Here is a 16,719-nt window from a genome sequence, read left to right as displayed (position 1 = left end):
AATTCTCCTGCCTCAGCCTCCTGAGTAGCTGGGATTACAGGCACGCAACACCATGCCCAGCTAATTTTTTGTATTTTTTTAGTAGAGACGGGGTTTCACCATGTTGACCAGGATGGTCTCGATCTCTTGACCTCGTGATCCACCCGCCTCAGCCTCCCAAAGTGCTGGGATTACAGGCGTGAGCCACCGCGCCCGGCGACCAGTACTTTTAAAGCAGATTACTAACCATGCACTGTTGGTTCCAATAGCTATTGCAGCCAGCAAGGGAGAAAAATACTACCAGCTATCAGAGCACATTTACCCCACATTTAGCAATAATGTATCTGTGAAAAATAACAGGAAGGATACATAAAAATAAATATAATTATTTTGAGTAAAGTTATCACTAAACATACCTTTCAGATAAATAACAGCTCTTGTGAGGATTTAGATTTTGATAAGATTCTAGGCTGCCATCAGATGATGAAGAAAGTTGCTCTGATTGCATGTTGTCTGTATCACTCAAACTTCCCTCAGTTACAGGTGGGGTCCTTATGTATTTTCTTCCTAACTCCGTTCCCAGGACATTCGTCAATATAACTCGGGGTATCCTGTCACACAGAATAACAAACACTATACTGTACTGAAGTTTTCAGATTAAAAAAACGTATTCCAGGCAGTTGAATTTTCAGTCATTATCATCTTAACACAAGAAAGCTTTTCGAACTATACCACCCTAGAAATCAACCCATAAATATTTCAAATTATAGGAAAACACAATCTTTTTGTTTTTAGAAGTATTTGTTTCTTATCACTTATAGATTAGCCTGTCACTACAATGTCTTTAATTACACTAATGGATGCCACTGAGGGGCTTAAACTTTTAACAAATTCTTCTCAAAAAATCCTTTCTTTTCTTTTCCAGTAATTATTAAAAAACACAGATTACTACAAACAATTTAAGAAATCTTTGTTCTTCTCATTTAGCAGAAAGGTCCTTGGTAAGTAATTTACATACTTGCTATTGGGAAATGACAAATGATAAATCCAACAAGACATCATGCAGATTGCATCTCTGGTAATGAAAGATTCTGTAACTGAAACAGCACATATAATGGTAATAACGTATATGCTAATACATAATAGCATCAGGAAAATAATCAATATAGCAAATGTTTAGAAAATTAAAGTTTTTGTTTCTTTTTTGAGGCAGGGTCTCACTCTGTCACCCAGACTGGATTCCAGTGACACAATCAAATCTCATTGCAGCCTCAACCTCCCAGGCTCAAGTAATCCTCCTACCTTAACCTCTTAAGTAGCTGGGACTACAGGCACAAGCCACCATGCTTAGCTAATTTTTTCTTATTTTCTGTAGTGACTATGTCTCATTATGTTGCCCAGGTTAGTCTTAAACTCCTGGGCTCAAGCAATCCTCCCAAACCTTAGCCTTCCAAAATTCTGAGATTACAGGTGTGAACCACTGCATCTAGCCTGGAGTGTATTTTTAAGGCTCCAGACCTTAAATCGGTGAGTTTTATATCAAATGTACTATATAAGCCTGACATCTTCTTAACAGAAGATGTACATTTGATATAAAGTACATTTGATATAAAGAAGTACATTTGGTATAAAATTAGTGCAATCTTTATGTTGCTAACTAGCCATTATTATGAACATTACTTTGCCAATAATGTCCTCAATATTAATATTCAGCCCAGAATTCACAGGTCCAAGCCAAATTATTGTGATTTTTTAAAGTTCTTGTTATGTAATTTTAAAGTGTTCATAACTCCTCTTTATTAGATGCCCCCTTTGACTGCTATCAATATGCCACTAGCAGTTCTTTACTTATACTCTGTGTGTAAGAAACAATATACAGAAAGGGCCAGAGTACAAGCATACCTCATTTTATTGTATTTCACTTTACTGCACTTCACAGATACTGTGTCTTTCACAAATGGAAGGTTTGTGGTAACCTTGAGTAAAACATGTCAATCAACATGATTTTTCCAATAGCACCTGCTCACTTTGTGTCTCTGTGTCACATTATGCTAATTCTCAAAATATTTCAATCTTTTCATTATTATTTTATCTATTACGACAATCTGTAATCAGTGATCTTTGATGGCACAACCATATTTGCTTTGAAGCACCACAAACCATGTATGCATAAGACATTGAACTTAATTAACAAAAGTTGTGTGTGTTCTGACTGCTTCACCTACCAACCATTCCCCTATCTCTCTTCCTTTCCTCAGGCCTCCCTATCCCCTGAGACACAGCAATATTGAAATTATGCTAATTAATCATGCTACCATGGCCTCTAAGTATTCAAGTGAAAGGAAGAGTCACAAGTCTCTCACTTTAAATCAAAAGCTAGAAATGTCTGGATGTGGTGGCTCACACATGCAATTCCAGCACTTTGGAAGGTCAAGGTGGGATGATAACTTGAGGCCAGGAGATTGAGGCCAGCCTGGACAACACAGCAAGACTCCATCTCTACAAAAAAATAAAATAATTAATTGGCCATGGCAGTACATGTCTATAGTCCTAGCTAAAGTGGCAGGACCACTTGACCCCAGGAGTTCAAGGCTGCAGAGAGCTAAGATTGCACCAACTCTATCTGCCTGGGAAACAGAGCAAGTCCTTGTCTCTCTCAAAAAAAAAAAAAAAAAAAAAAAAAGAGCTAGTAATCACCAAACTTAGTGTGAAAAGCATGTTGAAAGCTGAGACAGGTTGAAAGCAAGACTGCTTGCTGCAAAGTCAAGTTGTGAAAGCAAAAGAACAGTTCTTGAACAAATTTAAAAGTGCTACTCCTGGCCAGATGGTAGCTCACACTTGTAATTCCAGAACTTTGGGAGGCTGAAGCAGGTGGATCACTTGAGGTCAGGAGTTCAAGACCAGCCTGTCCAACATGGTGAAACCCCATCTCTACTAAAAATACAAAAATTAGCCAGGCATGGTAGCAAGCACCTGTAGTCCCAGCTACTCATGAGGCTGAGGCAGAAGAATCACTTGAATCCAGGAGGCTGAGGTTGCAGTGAGCCAAGATCCTGTCACTGCACACCAGCCAGAGCAACAGAGCGACACTCCATCTCAAAAAAAAAAAAAAAGTGCTACTCCTATGAACACACAAATAATAAGAAACCAAAACAGTCTTACTGATGATATGGAGAAAGTTATAGTACTCTGGATACAAGATGAAACCAGCCACAACATTCCCTTAAGCCAAAGCCTAACTATAGCAAGATACTCTCTTCAATTCTCTGAAGACTGAGACAGGTTAGGAAGCTGCAGAAGAAAAGCAGGTTTGTAAACTTCAAGAAAAGAAGTTGTCTCAGCCTGGGCAACATAGTGAGACCCTGTCTCTACAAAAAATGCTGTGGCATGCACCTGTAGCCTCAGCTACTTGGGAGACAGAGGTGAAGGAATTGCTTTAGCCTGGGAGGTAAAGGCTGCAGTGAGCCATGATGGCACCAGCTGGGAGGTCAAAGCTGCAATGAGTCATGCTGGGCCACAGAATGAGACCCAGCCTCAAAAAAAAAAAAAAAAAAAGAAATGAAGCCTATCTCCGTAACGTGAAAGTGCAAAGTGAAGCAGCCAGGTACTAATGAAGAAGATGCAGCAAGTTATCCAGAAGATCTAGCTAAGACAACTGATGAAGGTGGCTACACTAAACAACAGATTTTCAGTGTAGCTAAAAGAGTCATATTGGAATAAGATGGCATCTACGAATTTCATACCTACAAAGGAAAAGTCAATGCATAAGTTCAAAAGATAGGCTGACTCTCTTGTTAAGGGCTAATAAAGCTGGTGACTTATCTGTGAAGCCAGTGCTCATGTACCATGCAAAAAATCCAAAGGCCCTTAACAATTATGCTAAATCAGGCCAGGCATGGTGGCTCACACCTGTAATCCCAGCACTTTGGGAGGCAGAAACTGGCAGATTACTTGAGGTCAGGAGTTCAAGACCAGCCTGGCCAACACAGTGAAACCCCCATCTCTATTAAAAAAAAAAAAAAATAGCCAGGTATGGTGGTGCATGCCTGTAGTCCCAGCTACTTCAGAGTCTGAGGCAGGAGAATCACTTGAACCCAGGACTTGGAGGCTGCAATAAGATCATGCTACTGCACGCCAGCCTGGGCAACAGAGCAAGAATCTGTCTCAAAAAAATAAAAAATTATGCTAAATCTACTCTGCCTATGCTCTAAAAATGGAACAACAAAGTCTGGATGACTAAATGACAGCACATCTGTTTACAGCATGTATCACTGAATCACTTAACCCCACCTTTGAGAACTGCTACACAGAGAAAAAAAAAATGAATTGCTTTCAAAATATTACAGCTCATTGACAATGCACCTAGTCACCCAAGAGCTCTGATGGGGAAGTACAAGAGAATTAATGTTGTTTTCATGCCTGCTAACAAAACATCCATTCTACAGCCCATGGATCAAGAAGTAATTTCAAGTTTCAAGTCTTATGATTTAAGAAATACATTTCATATAGCTACCACAAACAGTGATTTCCTCTGATGGGTCTGGGCAAAGTAAACTGAAAATCTTCTGGAAAGGATTCATCATTCTAGATGCCTCTGCATAAAACAACAAAGGTAACAAAGTACAGTGAAGTTCACATTTTCACTTAAACAAAAGTATAGGCAATATACTTGGAGACTGGGCCGGTTCAGTTCCAGACCCCCGCCATAAAGTGAGTATCACAATAAAACAAGTCACATGATTATTTTTGGCTTTCCAGTGAATACATGATTATGTTTACACTATACTGTAGTCTATTAAGTGTGCAATGGCATTATGACTAAAAAAAAGACACATTCCCTAATTAAAAATTTTAAGACTCTATTTTTGCTAGATAAAGACACTATGTTCTTTTTACTATGTTCCAGATAGCATAAAATTGTACATCCCTGGAAAATTTTAAAATAAATTAGTCCTCTCTTTATTGTAAACATGAAAACCCCAAAGTACAGAAAAGTTAAATAAGTGGCCCATAAGTAACTTTCCTAGTGGAAGAACCTGTTATTATTATTATCTTTTTGGGTTATCTGTTCTATTCCATTATACTAAATCCTCAATAATACTGAATGCCTATAGATACTTCAGAAAACTCTTGAAAATATCCATTTATGCCATAATCAGAATAAAAAGTGCTGCAACGACATGATTCTATATCTAGAAAGCCCAGTAGTCTCGGCACAAAAACTCCTTCAGCTGATAAGCAACTTGAGAAAAGTTTCGGGATACAAAATCAATATACAAAAATCACTAGCATTCCTATATACCAACAGCAACCAAGCAGAAACCCAAATCACAAAGGTAATCTCATTCACAGCAGCCACAAAAAGAATAATATACCTGTGAATGAATACAGCTTACCAGGGAGTTAAAGATCTCTATAAGGAAAACTACAAAACATTGCTTTAAAAAAATCAGAGAAGACACAAACAAATGAAATAACGTCCCAAATAGAAAGTATTAATATTAAAATGGCCATACTTCCCAAAGCAATTTACAGATTCAATGCAATTTCTATCATACTACCAACAACATTCTTCACAGAATTAGAAAAAAACTACTTTAAAATTCATATGAAACCAAAAAGAACCCTGTATCACCAAGGTAATCTTAAACAAAAAGAAAAAAACCGGAAGAATCACCTTGCCTCACTTCAAACTATACTATAGGGCAGTAACCAAAACTCCATGGGTACTGGTACAAAAATAAGCACAAAGACGAATGGAAAAGAATAAAGAACCCAGAAATAAGACTGCACACCTACAACTCTATGATCTTCAACAAACCTGACAGAAACAAGCAATGGGCAAAGGACTCCATATTTAATAAATGATGCTGGGAAAACAGGCTAGCCATATGCAAGAAAAACACTGCACCCCATTGTTATACCAACTCAAGATAGATTAAAGACTTAAATGTAAAACCTAAAACTATAAAAAACCTGGAAGAAAATCTAGGCAATACCATTCAGGACATAGGCAGGTACAGGCAAAGATTTTATGATAAAAATGCCAAAAGCAACAGCAATAAAAGCAAAAATTTACAAATATGATCTAATTAAACTAAAGAGCTTCTGCATAGCAAAAGAAACTAACATTAGAGTGAACAGACACCCTACAGAATGGGAGAAACTACTGCAATCTATCCATCTAACAAATGTCTAATTTCCAGAGTTTACAAGGAACTTAAATTAACAATCTACAGTTCCGCTCTCAGGAAGCCACATCCATAGGAAAAGGGGAAGATTACTACATCAAGGGAACACACCGTGGGACAAAAAAATCTGAACAACAGCCTTCAGCCCTAGACCTTCCCTCTAACAGAGACTCCTCAAATGAGAAGGAACCAGAAAACCAACTCTGGTAATATAACAAGATACGGTTCTTTAACACCTCCAAAAAAATCACACTAGCCCACCAGCAATGGACCCAAACCAAGAAGAAATCCCTAATTTACCTGAAAAAGAATTCAGGAGGTTAGTTATTAAGCTAATTAGGGGGGCACCAAAGAAAGGTAAAGCCCATTGTAAGGGAGTCCAAAAAAATGATATAAGAGGTGAAGGGAGAAATATTCAAGGAAATAAATAGCATAAATAAAAATCTTCAGGAAACAACAGACACACTTTTAGGAATGCAAAATGCTCTGGAAAGTCTCAGCAATAGAATTGAACAAGTGAAAGAAAGAAATTCAGAGCTTGAAAATAAGGTTTTCAAATTAGCCCAATCCAACAAAGACCAAGAGAAAATAATTAGAAAACATGAACAAAGTCTCCAAGAAGTCTGGGATTATGTTAAATGACCAAATCTAAGAATAACAGGTGTTCCTGAGGAAGAAGAGAAATCTAAAAGTTTGGAAAATGTATTTTGGGGAATAATTGAGAAAAGCTTCCCCGGCCTTGCTAGAGACCTAGATATTCAAATACAAAAGCACAGAGAACACCTGGAAAATTCATCACAAAAAGATCATCACCTAGGCACACTGTCATCAGGTTATCTAAAGTTAAGATGAAGGAAAAAATTTTAAGAGCTGTGAGACAAAAGCATCAGGTAACCAACAAAAAAACCCTATCAGATTAACAGCAGATTTATTAGGAGAAATCCTACAAGCTAGAAGGGATTGGAGCCTTATCCTCACCCTCCTCAAACAAAACAACTATCAGCCAAGAATCTTGTCTACAGCAAAACTAAGCTTCAGATACAAAGGAAAGATACAGTCTTTTACAGACAAACAAATGCTAAGAGACTTCACCACGACCAAGCACTACAAGAATGCTAAAAAGAACTCTAAATCTTGAAACAAATCCTGGAAACACATTAAAATAGAACCTCTTTAAAACATAAATCACACAGAACCTATAAAATAAAAATTCAATTTAAAAAACAAAAACAAGGTATACAGGCAACAAATAGCACAATGGAACGGTACCTCACATCTCAATACTAACATTGAATGTAAATGGCCCAAATACTCCACTTAAAAGACACAGAATTACAGAATGGATAGGGACTTGCACAAACTTAAGGTATAGTGGTAAAAAAAGACATTTCAGGTAAAAGGACACCAAAGGCAAGCAGGAGTAGTTATTCTTATATCAGACAAAATAAACTTAAATAGCAGTTAGAAAAGACAAAGAGGCACATTACATAAGGATAAAAGGACTAGTCCAACAGAAAATATAAATATATATGCAACTAACACTGGAGCTCCCAAATTTATAAAACAACTACCAAGAGACCTAGAAAATAAGATAGACAGCAACACAATAATAGTGGAGGACTTCACTGTTCCACTGACAGCACTGGACAAGACATTAAGACAGAAAGTCAACAAAGAAACTGGATTTAAACTATACCCTGGAACAAATGAACTTAACAGGTATGTACAGAACATTCCATCCAACAATCACAGAATATACATTCTATTCAACAGCATACGGAACTTTCTCCAAGACAGACCATATGATAAGCCACAAAACAAGCCTCAACAAATTTGAGAAAACTTAAATTACACCAAGCACTCTCTCAGACCACAGTGGAATAAAACTGGAAATCAACTCCAAAAGGAACCTTCAAGACCATGTAAATACATGGAAATTAAATAACCTGCTCCTGATGATCACTGGGTCAAAAACAAAATCAAGATGAAAATTTAAAAACTGTTCCAACTCAATACAGTGACATAACCTATCAAAACCTCTGGGACACAACAAAAGTGATGGATGCTAAGAGGAGAGATTATAGCCCTAAACCTCCACCTCAAGCAGTTCTCCTGCCTTAGCCTCCCGAGTACCTGGGACTACAGGTGCATGCCACCACACCCAGCTAATTTTTGTATTTTTAGTAGAGACAGGGTTTCACCACGTTGGCCAGAATTGTCTCAATCTCTTGACCTCATGATCCACCTGCCTCGGCCCCCCAAAGTGCGGGGATTACAGGCTTGAGTCACTGCACCCGGCCTATTCAGACTTTTCGATGTAGGCACAGAAACAAAATGAGGGATATTACAACTGGCAACACAAAAATACAAAAGATCATTCGAGACTACTATGAACACCTTTACACTCATAAACTAGAAAACCCAGAAGAGAAGAATAAACTGTTGGAAAAAAAATAGAACCCTCCTAGCTTAAATCAGGAAGAATTAGGTACCCTGAACAGACAAATAACAAGCAGTGAGATTGAAATGGTAATTTAAGCATTATCAACAACAACAAAAATCCCAGGACCAGACAGATTCACAGCAGAATTCTACCAGACATTCAAAGAAGAATTGGTACCAATCCTATTGACACTATTCCACAAGACAGAGAAAGAGGGAACCTTCCCTAAATCATTCTATGGAGAGTATCACCCTAATACCAAAACCAGGAAAGGACATAAAAAAAGAAAACTACAGACCAATACCCCTGATGAAGATAGATGCAAAAATCCTTAACAAAATAATAGCTATCCAAATCCAACATTTCAAAAAGGTAATCCACCATGATCAAGTGGGTTTCATATCAGGAATGCAGGGATGGTTTAACATATGCAAGTCAATAAATGTGATATACCACATAAACAGAATTAAAAATAAAAATCCCTCAATAGATGCAGCATTCAACAAAATCCAGCATCACTCTATGATTAAAACTCACAGCAAAATTTACATACAAGAGACATATCTCAAAATAATAAAAGCCATCTATGACAAACCCACAGCCAACATAATACTGAATGGGGAAAAGTTGAAAGCATCCCCTCTGAGAAGTGGAACAAGACAAGAATGTCCACTCTCACCACTCCTCTTCAACATAGTATTAGAAGTCCTAGCCAGAGCAATCACACAAGAGAAAGAAATAAAGGCCATTCAAATCGGTAAAAAAGAAGTCAAACTGTCCCTATTTGCTGATTATATGATTGTTTACCTTGAAAACCTTAAGGATTCCTCCAGAAAGTTCCTAGAACTGATAAAAGAATTCAGCAAAGTTTCCAGATACAAGATTAATTTACACAAATCAGTAGCTCTTCTATACACCAACAGCAACCAAGCAGAGAATCAAATAAAAAACTCAACCCTTTTTACAATAGCTGCAAAAAAAATACTCAGGAATACACCTAACCAAGGAGCCAAAGGACCTCTACAAGGAAAACTACAAAACACTGCTGAAAGAAATCATAAACAACACAAACCACTAGAAACATATCACATACTCATGGATGGGTAAAATCAATATTATGAAAATGACCATATTGCCAAAAGCAATCTACAAATTCAATGCCATTCTCGTCAAAATACTACCACAATTCTTCACAAAATTAGAAAAAACAATTATGAAATTCATATGAATCGAAAAAAAGAGCCTGTATAGTCAAAGCAAGACTAAGCAAAGGGAACAAATCTGTAGGCATCACATTACCTGATCTCACACTGTAAGGCCACAGTCACCAAAACAGCACAGTACTGATATAAAAATAGGCACCTAGACCAAGGAAAAGAATAGAGAACCCAAAAATAAACCCAAATATTTATAGCCAACTGATCTTTGACGAAGCAAACAAAAACATAAGGTGCAGAAAGGACACCCTTTTCAACAAATGGTCCTGGGATAATTGGTTAGCCACACATAGGAGACTGTAACTGGATCCTCATCTCTCACCTTATACAAAATTCAACTCAAGATGGATTAGGGACTTAAATCTAAAATATGAAACTATAAAAATTCTATAAGATAACAATGGAAAAACTCTTGTAGACATTGGCTTAGACAAGGATTTTATGACCAAGAACCCAAAAGCAAATGCAACAAAAACAAATTGCTGGGACTTAATTAAACTAAAGAGCTTTTGCATGGCAAAGGGAAAAGTCAGCAGAGTAAACAGACAACCCAGAGTGGGAAAAAATCTTCACAATGTATACATCTGACAAAGGAGGAATATCCAGAATCTACAATGAATGCAAACAACTCAACAAGAAAAAAACAATCTCATCAAAAAGTGGGATAAGGACATGAACAGACAATTCTCAAAGAAGATATACAAATGGCCAGCAAACATTTGAAAAAGTGCCCAGCATCACAAATGATCAGGGAAATGCAAATCAAAACCACAATGCAGTACAACCTTACTCCTGCTAGAATGGCCATAATCAAAAAATCAAAACATAGGCCCAGCAGCTCACGTCTGTAATTCCAGCACTTTTGGGAGGCTGAGGCAGGCGGATCATGAGTCATGAGGTCGGGAGATTGAAACCATCCTGGCCAACATGGTGAAACCCCGTCTCTACTAAAATACAAAAAAAAAAAAAAAAAAACAACCATTAGCAAATGTGGTAGTGCATGTCTGTAGCTCCAACTACTCAGGAGGCTGAGGCAAAGGAATCACTGGAACCCAGGAGGCGGAGGTGGCAGTGAGCCGAGATCACACCACTGCACTCCAGTCTGGCGACAGAGAGAGACTCTGGCTCAAAAAGAAAAGAAATAGTGGATGTTGGCATGGATATGATGAAAAGGGAACACTTCTACACTGCTGGTGGTAATGTAAACTAGGACAACCACTACGGAAAACAGTGTGGAGATTCCTTAAAGAACTAAAAGTAGAACTACCATTTGATCTAGCAATCCCACTACTGGGTATCTACCCAGAGGAAAGGAAGTCATTATATGAAAAACCTACTTGCACACACATTCATAGCACCACAATTCACAATTGCAAAAATGTGGAACCAACCCAAGTGCCCACTCATCGAGTGCATAAAGAAACTATGTTATAGGCCACTCACGCCTGTAATCCCAGCAATTTAAGACACCGAGGTGGTGGATCACCTGAAGTCAAGAGTTCGAGACCAGCCTGGCCAACATGGTGAAACCCCATCTCTACTAAAAATACAAAAATTAGCTGGGTGTGGTAGCATGTGCCTGTGATCCCAGCGACTTGGGAGGCTGAGGCACAAGAATCACTTGAACCTGGAAGGCGGCGGTTGCAGTGAGCGGAGATTGTGCCACTGTACTCCAGCCTGGATGACAGAGTGAGACTCTGTCATGAAAACAAAATAAAATAATGAATTAGATATGGTACCTGTAGCAAAGTCCAATTCCTACTTTACTGATGACAAAAAAAGTTCAGAAGGGTGAAAACGCAAAGAAAAGCAGTATGGCACAGGAATTAACAGCAAGGACTTCAAAGTTAGACCAACATAGGTTTAGATTCTTATTTTACCACCTTATAACTATAAATCTTTTGGCAAGTTAATTATCATAATTTCTACCTCTACACATTGATCTTCTCATCTCTAAAATGGGAGGAGCAATATCTCCCTTACAAAGTTGTTAAGATTAAATGAGATAATAGATGGAAAGCAGTGAGCATAATTCCTGGCACATAGTAAATACACAATAAATGGAATATCACTTAATTTTCACATTTCTGTAATAATTTTCATATTATTGAAGGTTTGTTCAAAGCTATAAACTACCCTGTCGAATAATACTTATAATTTATTATGCTCTGCAATCTTCATAAAAATATCTTACTAGGTATTAGTAATTTTCAATGTACAATTAAAATATCTAATTAAACAGCAATGACTACAGTACACATAGCTCTTCATAACAAACAGCCACAGTCCAACACCTTTTACCAACTATTGAAAATTTATCCAGTTTGGGTACCTTGAGGAAACAAGGAACTTTGTGTGACAGCCTTAATGAATACAAATCCAGAGCCGGCTGTCATGGAGGCAGTTAGGGCGAGGCTGGGGGGTGCTGAGCTGCGAGCTGACCCTGTGCTGCCCAGGCTGGCGAACAATACAATCAGGGTGGCTAAAGGTGACCCCAAGAAACCAAAGGGCAAGATGTCTGCTTATGCCTTCTTTGTGCAGACGTGTAGAGAAGAACCTAAGAAGAAAAACCCAGAGGTCCCTTGCAGAATTCTCCAAGAAATGCTCTGAGAGGTGGAAGACAATGTCCGAGAAAGAGAAATCTAAATTTGATGAAATGGCAAAGGCAGATAAAGTGCACTATGATCGGAAAATGAAGGATTATGGACCAGCTAAAGGAAGCAAGAAGAAGGATCCTAATGCCCCCAAAAGGCCATCATCTGAATTCCTGTTCTGTTCAGAATTCCACCCAAGATCAAATCCACAAACCCTGGCATCTCCATTAGAGATGTGACAAAAAAGCTGGGTGAGATGTGGAATGACCTAAATGACAGCAAAAAGCAGCCTTACATCATTAAGGTGGCAAAGCTGAAGAACTATGAGAAGGATGTTGCTGACTATAAGTTGAAAGGAAAGTTTGATGGTGCAAAGGGTCCTGCTAAAGTTGCCCGTAAAAAGGTGGAAGAGGAAGATGGAGGAGGAAGGAGGAGGAGGGAGGAAGAGGAGGAGGAAGATGGAGGAGGAAGGAGGAGGAGGAGGAGGAAGGAGGAGGAATTAAAAAACTCTTTATCTGTCTCCTTGTGAATACTTAAGAGTAGGGGAGCTCGGTAATTGACACACCTCTTATTTGAGAAGTATCTGTTTCCCTCATTAGGTTTAATTACAAAATTTGATCACGATCATATTGTAGTCTCTCAAAGTGCTCTAGAGATTGTCAGTGGTTTACATGAAGTGGCCATGGGTGTCTGAAGCACCCTGAAACTGTATCAAAGTTGTACATATTTCCAAACATTTTTAAAATAAAAAGGTACTCTCATGTTCTCCTCACTGTGCATTTTGCTGTTGGTGTTACAAGGCATTTAAAGATGTTTCTGGCATTTTTTTTATTTGTAAAGTGGTGTTAACTATATAGCTATTGGCTAGAAATCCTGAGTTATCAACTGAATATATCTATAGTTTGCAAAAAGAACAAAATAACCAAGACAAACTCTTGATGCTCCTTGATTGGGGTTGAGGCTGTGGGGAAGATGCCTTTTAGAGGGGTTGTGGCTCAGGGCGTGCACTGTGAGGCTGGACCTGCTGACTCTGCAGTGGGCATCCATTTAGCTTCCGGTTGTCTTGTTTCTGTATATAGTGACACAGCATTCTGCTACCATCTTAGCTGTGGACAAGGGGTCAGCTGGCATGTGATTTTTTTGCTTTCGTTTTTTTTAAGTGCGGTAGTTTTTAAACTGTTTTTAAACAAACTGTAGAACTCTTCATTGTCAGCAAAGTGAAGAGCCACTGCATCAATGAAAGTTCAAGAACCTTCTGTAGTTAAACACAATTTGCAACGTTCTGTTATTTTTTTTGTATGTTTAGAATGCTGAAATGTTTTTGAAGTTAAATAAACAGCATTACATTTTTTTAAAAAAGAATACAAATCCATAAAGTGATAACTAAATTAATAATACCTAAGCTGCCTTTTGCAGTATAGGTTTATAAATTAGCACAGTCAAGGATATTCCAGGGCTAGCCAACATTTCAAATCTTCTGAATTTTTGCAAGGAACTGAAGTATATAAAGGTGTATACTTCATCTTTCATACTATCTCAATCTGGAAGGAAAGACTTAAAGTTGTCATTTCACATATTTACCCAATTTTTTCCTAATTACGTAAACAATATCAGTACGTAAGGTAGAATTTATTTTATTTACTAATATTATGAAATCCCACTTCAAAATATCACAGATATGCTAAGCCAAAGCAGAAACAAATTTTGAAATGCAGTGAGAGGTAGCAGAAAATATACTGGCCTAAGAAGTAGTACCATTTTCTGACTGTGTCTCTACACGGTTATTCTTTCTGACTCTTAATTTTCTCAATCGCAAACTATGCGTCCCTTCCTTGTTCAAACAGCAAGTTAACTGTTATATTCAAATAACTTAACGGAGGCAAAACTGAAATACTGGCAAGAGCTATTAACATAGAACTTCATATATAGAGCAAATTTTTAGAGAAATAAAGTCCTTGCGGAAAGATAGCATAATTATATCTACTAATAAACCTATAATAAGCCAAAAATTACAATACTAATTTAGTTTTCATTTTGCTGCAATAAACGCCTTTCTAAAATTGTGCTATGTGACATTTTAAGAGGATTCACATAACTCTATGCTTGTCCCAGATGATATCATTTAAAATATACCTTCTAAATCAGCATCTTAAAGATATGTAGAAAAAAATTTAATCTTTGAGTAACTTTATTAAAGAAATTCACAGATTAGTTTCTAAATTTGCTCTTTTATTAGTTTAAAGTGAATAATTATCACTCAATTGGAATTTTACTGGCTTAAAAAATCTTAAAATGATAGGAATACTGCAATATCCAAATAGTTTTACTGTCACATATCTGGAATATGTAACTTTTTCTAAACTTCAAACACACATAAATTTAAGACAAAGATAAATAAATACATTTACAGAAATTCCAAGTACCAGCAGCTAACTCTTCTTAATGGAATATGGATATACTATCTCCACATTTCTCTAACAATCTCTGGTGCAAACTGATGAAGGCAGAAGAAAAATAATCTATTTTCTCAAAAGCCTTGTATATGTCTCCCCCTAGGTTCTTTGTTTCCTATTGACTACGACCTACAGAAGTCTAGAATTTTCTCCCAGAAAAATAGATATGAACCATACATGGAGATAAGGCCAACACTAAAATGCAGTTTACATATTTTTTAAAAATGTGCATCCCACATACTGCTAGTTTGATATTTCTAAAACTCTTTTGATGTTTCTAAAACCCTTTTCTCCATTACTTACAAGATTGATTTGAACTGTGTTTTCTATTGCTCTTCTCAATTTTATCCTGAAATCAACAGGCCAAACTGCCCTCACATAAAAGGCAAGGTACTTAGTTCACTACTTTAGATACTAGAATGCAAATAAAACATCCAACAAAACACCATTTCTGGAACTGAATCAGTAATTTTGGTTTACTCAATGATTAAACTTTAGGATAAAATTAAAATGCACAAATAAATATTTCTCTCTCTTATCTTTCTAAAATCTTAAGTCCTAACAACATAGAAATGAAAATAAGACAAAAAGCCTCATGTAAAAGTTAAGCAAAGATTGAAGAAAGCATAAGTCTCCTATTATATATAGCAAGTCTCAAGTAGAAAACATCTATGCAAAGCCATACATGAAAGAGTTCTCTTCCTTATTTGAGGCTTCTAATATCTCTTTTCCTGGTTGTCACCAAAATTGCTGAGTACATGATTGGTTTTTATGGGGAAAATATATGTTAGACAAAGAGTTTAGAGATGTAACTCGCATGAGAAGCGATCTCTTTCTTTTATCCAGCAAACATTTACTGATCATTTAATAAGTGTCCAGTACTACATTAGGAATAAAGAAAAAATAAGAAATAAAATATATTTCCTATCCTCAGGAAAGTTACTGCAGGGAGGCAGAGAAACTAAAAATCACAATATAGTGTGATAAATGTTATGCTATACTAACAAGCTGCTTAGCAAGACAAAGAAAGGGATCATATACAGATTTGGAAGGAAGAATCAAGGAAGGCTTCCTTAAAAAAAAAAAAAAAAAAAAAAAAAGAAGGAGGGTAGCTTCCAAGACAAGAACACAAACAGGATGTATACAACAGCACAAGCATTCAGTAAGCTGACAGCACTTCCCTAAATCTGAAGTACCCTGTGAATACGGAGGAATGGACAGACAAAAAGCTAGAGATAAGCAAGGAGAAATCATTAAATGTCCTGTGCCAAACTAAGGAGTTTGAACTTTATCTGGAAGGTTATGCGGAGCCAAAGAAAGATGTTAAACAAGTAAGTAACAAGTAACATCTGCCTTTTAGAATAAATATTTTGACAGCAGTATAAAGAATAAGACAAGAAGAGAAAGTCTACATAAAGAAAACCTAATCAAGTTACTACCATAGTAATAAAGGTACAAAGTTATTAGGGCTTGAACTGAGGCACTGGCACTAAAGATGGAGAAGAGATCCTTCAAAAGACATATTTAGGGGATAAAAATAACTATATATGTTAAATGGCTAGACAGAAGGATAAGGAAAAAAGAGGTGACTCCTCTTTTTTTTTTTTTTCTCAAAAGACAATTCCCAAGCTCTAATTTGTATAGCAGTGTCAATCACCCAAATGGGGAGGGAACACAAACACAGGCAACTGTTCGAGAAGAGGTGAGGTTCTCACTTTCCAACAAGCTGAGTTTAGGATGCCTGGAACTGAGGAAAGAGATCTGGACTAGCTGGTAGTTCACCCACTAACTGAACAGAAAACAACAAAAATTTTAAAACACAGCAAAATCAAATTAGAATCT

At 37.1% G+C, this 16,719-nt stretch overlaps 1 protein-coding gene across 9 annotated transcripts in view; it reads right to left on the bottom strand.

The window, feature by feature from the left end:
- Positions 1–16,719, bottom strand: part of SENP7 (SUMO specific peptidase 7) — a 189,669-nt gene that overhangs the window by 75,306 nt on the left and 97,644 nt on the right. For 5 of the 9 annotated variants that reach the window (XM_032299249.1, XM_032299247.1, XM_032299248.1 and 2 more), the window contains one exon: positions 396–590. The exons of 2 other annotated variants lie outside the window; for them this stretch is intronic. In XM_032299249.1, the coding sequence (XP_032155140.1) occupies positions 396–590 (195 nt within the window). Of the gene's footprint in view, positions 1–395; positions 591–997; positions 1,077–4,492; positions 4,574–16,719 lie in introns of those variants that run through there. 2 more of the 9 variants (XM_032299253.1, XM_032299255.1) reach the window with 2 other exon arrangements.

Source organism: Sapajus apella, unplaced genomic scaffold, assembly GCF_009761245.1.
Source record: "Sapajus apella isolate SASKATOON/1434 unplaced genomic scaffold, GSC_monkey_1.0 scaffold40, whole genome shotgun sequence".
Lineage (NCBI taxonomy): Eukaryota > Metazoa > Chordata > Mammalia > Primates > Cebidae > Sapajus > Sapajus apella.
Note: the sequence above shows the minus strand (reverse complement) of the source record. Positions and strands in the feature narration are given on the sequence as shown.